Source organism: Chiloscyllium plagiosum, unplaced genomic scaffold (assembly GCF_037043375.1).
Source record: "Chiloscyllium plagiosum isolate Xiang-an unplaced genomic scaffold, Cpla_swu_hap1 HiC_scaffold_27, whole genome shotgun sequence".
In the NCBI taxonomy this organism is placed as follows: Eukaryota; Metazoa; Chordata; class Chondrichthyes; order Orectolobiformes; family Hemiscylliidae; genus Chiloscyllium; species Chiloscyllium plagiosum.
Window position 1 is genome coordinate 5696986 of NW_028270165.1, and position 5783 is coordinate 5702768.

Below are 5783 nucleotides of genomic sequence, written 5' to 3' on the forward strand. Positions count from 1 at the left end.
CGGCTCCCAGTTCCGGTAACATGTAGAGTGAGTATAAGCCAGACCCGTTGTATGAGACCTGGTTGTGGCGACGCTGCGGGGAATAAAATGCCCATATTCTAGCAGACTCGCCTCTTGGTCGTTTGTTCTGTGTCAGACTACTCTCCTACGAACCTGACCTTGAGAATTTTTTAAAACACCTTGACACGGTCCAGTCCCCCTTAGTCCAAGAACTCCCCACCTACGTTCGGGACACCACCCATGCCCTCCACCTCCTCCATGATTTTCGCTTCCCCGGTCCCCAACGCCTTATCTTCACCATGGACATCCAGTCCCTGTACACCTCCATCCCCCTTCACGAAGGATTCAAAGCCCTCCGCTTCTTCCTTTCCCGCCGTCCCAACCAGTACCCTTCCACTGACACCCTCCTTAGACTGTCTGAACTGGTCCTCACCCTGAACAACTTCTCTTTCCAATCCTCCCACTTCCTCCAAACAAGAGGAGTAGCCATGGGCACCTGCATGGGCCCCAGCTATGCCTGCCTCTTCGTAGGATATGTGGAACAGTCCATCTTCCGCAACTACACTGGCCCCACCCCCCCACCTTTTCCTCCGCTACATCGATGACTGTATCGGCGCCGCCTCGTGCTCCCACGAGGAGGTTGAACAGTTCATCCACTTCACCAACACCTTCCACCCCGACCTCAAATTCACCTGGACAGTCTCAGATTCCTCCCTCCCCTTCCTCGACCTTTCTATTTCTATCTCAGGCGACCGAATCAACACGGACATCTACTACAAACCGACCGACTCCCACAGCTACCTAGACTACACCTCCTCCCACCCTGCCCCCTGTAAAACACCATCCCATTCTCCCAATTCCTTTGTCTCCGCCGCATCTGCTCCCAGGAGGACCAGTTCCAAAAACGTACAACCCAGATGGCCTCCTTCTTCAAGGACCGCAATTTCCCCCCAGACGTGGTCGACGATGCCCTCCACCGCATCTCTTCTACTTCCCGCTCCTCCGCCCTTGAGCCCCGTCCCTCCAACCGCCACCAGGACAGAACCCCACTGGTCCTCACCTACCACCCTACCAATCTCCATGTACAGCGCATCATCCGCCGTCATTTCCGCCACCTCCAAACGGACCCCACCACCAAGAATATATTTCCCTCCCCTCCCCTATCAGCATTCCGTAAAAACCACTCCCTCCGTGACTCCCTCGTCAGATCCACACCCCCCACCAACCCAACCTCCACTCCCGGCACCTTCCCCTGCAACCGCAGGAGGTGCAAGACTTGCACCCACACCTCCCCCCTCACCTCCCTCCAAGGCCGCAATGGAAACTTCCATATCCACCACAGATTCACCTGCACCTCCACACACATCATCTATTGCATCCTCTGCACTCGATGTGGCCTCCTCTATATTGGAGAGACAGGCCGCCTACTTGCGGAGCATTTCAGAGAACACCCGGACCAACCAACCCAACCACACTGTGGCTCAACACTTCAACTCCCCCTCCCACTCCACCAAGGATATGCAGGTCTTTGGACTCCTCCATCGCCAGACCACAACAACACGACGGTTGGAGGAAGAGCGCCTCATCTTCCGCCTAGGAACCCTCCAACCACAAGGGATGAACTCGGATTTCACCAGTTTCCTCATTTCCCGTCCCCCCACCTTGTCTCAGTCAAATCCATCGAACTCAGCACCGCCTTCCTAACCGGTAATCTTCTTCCTGACCTCTCCGCCTCCACCCCAGTCTAACCTATCACCCTCACCTTGACCTCTTTCCACCTATAGCATTTCCGACGCCCCTTCCCCAAGTTCCTCCTCCCTACCTTTTATCTTAGCCTGCTGGACAAACTTTCCTCATTCCTGAAGGGCTTATGCCCGAAACGTCGATTCTCCTGTTCCCTGGATGCTGCCTGACCTGCTGCGCTTTTCCAGCAACACATTTTCAGCTCTAACATGCTCACACACTCACAGACTTATACTCCATCGCACACACTCTTACATGCACACACACACAACTCTATGGAGTAAATTTGTATTGACAGAATTATATTTGCAGATACTTTCAATTTTGCTCACAAAGCTCACAATCTACAGGCAGTCAATCCATATAATATTTTATATATTCCTACTTTAAAAACAGAACTAGTCTGATTCAAGATTGGGATACTGACAGACTCGAACCTCACAACTTTAATGTATTGTGTGAGCTGGGATGTCACTTTTTAAAAAATATATAACACCATAAGTCATCTCAAGAACAGGACTTAGATGTTGTTCTTGGATTTATATCTTAATGAACCGAAACCTGCAACCCATTCTAAAAGGCATCAGTTGCATGACACTATGAATTTTGCTATAAGATTTGTGTCTTATGATCCTGCTCCACAGCTACCTGTGGAAGGACCGGCGCTCCGAAAGCTCGTGCTTCTGAATAAATCTGTTGGACTATAACCTCGTCTTGTGTGATTTTTAACTTTATCCACCCCAGTCCAATACTGGCACCGCCACATCGTTTCTCGTGAACACAGCCCATACCTCCCAGTGCTGCCAGTAAACTTTACAATGCCAATGAAACAACACTACCTGCACTCCTGAAAAATTTACAATATCTAATGATACTAGCTACCCATTCACTGCTCCACCCGATACACAACATTGAAAACTTGGTGCAGGAGGCTGAAAGAAATGAACAGCTTTAAATCAAAAAACCTCTTGGAGCTCAAAGCTTTCAATGAGAGTCTGAGCCCGCGGTAAGTTCAGGTAACCTTCATTGTGACCCAACTTTGTTAAAGCTTCAGATCCCCCCAGCAAAAAGGTGTAGAAAAAGTAGGTGCTTTTTAAACAGCTCAAGGTCAAAGCGCGCATACTTCTCACACCCCCTATCCTACCTCACTTTCTTTACTGTTGGTCATCACCAAGTTGTCCTTTGTAATTGGATCCTTGGTACAGCCATAACCTGGAGGAAGTATTGCCTCACTCAGCATTTTCACCCCACCCTAAAAACGGTTTCATCATCAGATTCTGAACTCCAGATTTCTGACCGAATTCCAATTCCGTGATCTGCTGCGGCTGGATTCAAACTCAGGAGTCCCCGGAACTGGTTGACAGTCCAGTCCCTAATGGCACTCGGTTGTTGCTCCTTCAATCACCCTGCGATGGCACATGAACTCGTTGGTGCCTCCGCAGGTGGGAGGAGCGGATGAAGGCCTTCCCACACTCTGTGCAGCCGAAGGGCTTCTCCCCAGTGTGGATCCAGTGGTGGGTCTGGAGATTGGAGGAATCGCTGAACCCCTTCCTGCACTCAGGGCAGCTGAAGGGCCACTCCCCTGTGTGAACCCTCTGGTGTCTCAGCAGGATGGAGGAATTGCTGAAGGCCTTCCCGCACTCTGTGCAGGGGAATGGCCTCTCCCCCATATGGATCCGCCGGTGGGTCAGCAGAGTGGTGGAACTGCTGAAGGCCTTCCTGCACTCGGGGCAGCTGAAGGGCTTCTCCCCAGTGTGGAGACGCTGGTGCTTCCACAAGTTGCTCACCTGACTAAATCTCTTCCCGCACTTGGGGCAGGTGAACGGCCTCTCCCCCGTGTGGACCCGCTGGTGAGTCAGCAGGTGGGAGGAATTGGTGAAGGCCTTCCCACACTCGGGGCAGCTGTAGGGCCTTTCCCCCGTGTGGACCCGCCAGTGGGTCAGCAGGTCAGAGGAATGTCTGAATGCCTTCTTGCACTCAGAGCAAGAAAACGGCCTCTCACCAGTGTGGAGTCGCCTGTGTGTCTGGAGGTTGAAGGAATTGCTGAAGGCTTTCCCGCACTCGGGACACGGTAACGGCCTCTCCCCTGTGTGGACCCGCTGGTGAGTCCGCACTGCAGAGGCCTGGATAAAGCTCTTCCCACACTCAGGGCAGCTGAAGGGCCTCTCTCTGGTGTGACTGCGCCGATGAGTTTCCAGGGCAGATGGGACATAGAAGCCTTTCCCGCAGTCACCACACTTCCATGGTTTCTCCACAGGGCGGGATTCCTCAGGTTTTTCCATGGCCGAAGCTTCAGCCGCACACAAACGCATGTAGAGCCCCTTCACACCATGATTTCCTCTTAACAGGCGGTATAGCTGTTACACGCTCCACACTCAGTGCACTGCAACAGTAGGTCTCTCATCCAGTCCCACTGATACTGGAAATGTACTCGAACAGGAACCAAAAAGCTTTGCTCCTTCTCACAGAATCGCAGTCAAAAATCGTTGTTGTCCTGATGGATTGAGTGACCGTCAGACATTGACACCAAAGTGAGGACTGCTGACTCTGGAGAGTCACTGTCAAAAAGCACGGCACTTGAAAATTCACAGCACATCAAGTAGCATCCGAGGAGCAGGAGAGTTGATGTTACAGTTGATTTTGAAACTTCTGTCTTCAGGTCTTCAAACGCTGTAAAAAGAGAATATAAAAGTCATCACTGTCAGTCCAGGGTAGAAATTCAGAACAAGCAATTCTGCTTTCTGGAGAACATTCTTTTCTTTTATTATTCCACAAAATTGAAAGCACCATCCCATTCTCTCTCTCCCCTTCTGTTCTCACTCCACTTCAACTAATTCTCCTGAAGGTGCTGATTCAGGATCTTACAGGAGCAGAAAAGCAAAAACGTCAAGACTTATCTCTCTGAAACTCCACCTGAAAGTTAATATCTTTCACGTCATTGGCATAATGCTGAGAGTGAGCAGGTCTGATTTGGAAAGCAAAATAAAGTGTGCCAATTCAGGATGAACCTGCAATGCAGCTTCTTGAGGAACAACCTCAAGAAATGGTTAATGTCCCCGGGAAGGGGAGCATAATGAGACATCAAGGTATTAACACCGACACCAAAGATAGAAGCTGAACACACAGACGTGGCAAATGTTAGTGGAAAGCCAGAGTCATATACACACAGAAACAGACACAGGCACTTCAGTCAAACTCTTCTGTGCTGACCAGATATCCTAAATTAATCTAGTCACATTTGCCAGCACGTGTTCCCTGTCCCTCTGAACCGTTCGTATTGATACACCCGTCCAAATGCCTTTTAAATGCTGTGATTGTACCAGCCTCCACTACTTTCTCTGGCAGGTCATTCTGTACACACATTCACACCCGCCCAAACCTGGTGAAATAGTTGCCTCCTTAGGTCTCTTTTAAATCTCCACGCCCCCTCCCCCGCTGCCCTCACCATAAACCAATCACCCTCTCGTTCTGGACTCCCCCACCCCAAGGAAAAGACCATGTCTATTTACCATATCCATGCTCCTTATCATTTTATAAAAGTCTATAAGGTTACCCCTAAGATTCTGGCGCGGGCTGGGGAAAACAGCCGCACCCTATCCTTCCGTCCCTCATCACCCGGGCAATGAAGACACATACCTGAGTTTGCAGAGTCTGCTCCCTCCCTGGATTCATTCCAGTTGCTACCAGTGAACAGATTTTCTCCCTCTCAGATTGAGGAGTTGCCCAGCGAAAGGGTTTTACTCTGAACCGAGCAGAGCCACTTCCGCGTTGTGACGTCATCGATGGGTCGAGGCGGCGGAGGGAGAGACAGGAAGGGGAGGAGCGAGCAGCGGAGAGGGGGCGGAGCGACGATCGGGGTCAGGGGCGGAGCGACTGGGTGGAGCGAGAGGCGGGTACAGACGCGGAGCGCGGCCGGGACAGTGGGAGGAGCAAGTGTCGAGTGACGGCGTGCGAGACGGGGCGTGACGAGTCGAAGGGGCGGGGCGAACGGCGGCTCCGCACTGCGCCTGCTCCGGATTGACGGCCCGCACTGCCCTGCA

At 51.7% G+C, this 5783-nt stretch overlaps 1 protein-coding gene across 1 annotated transcript; it reads right to left on the bottom strand.

Moving 5' to 3' along the window:
- Positions 1-1513: 1513 nt before the first annotated feature.
- On the bottom strand, positions 1514-5468 carry LOC148142939 (uncharacterized). The gene is made up of 2 exons (XM_087973902.1): positions 5380-5468; positions 1514-4413 (listed from the first exon to the last, which is right to left on the bottom strand). Exon 2 carries the CDS (start codon positions 4053-4055, stop codon positions 3141-3143), a length of 915 nt encoding a protein of 304 aa, XP_087830028.1. The 5' UTR covers positions 4056-4413; positions 5380-5468; the 3' UTR covers positions 1514-3140.
- Between the last annotated feature and the right edge of the window lie 315 nt (positions 5469-5783).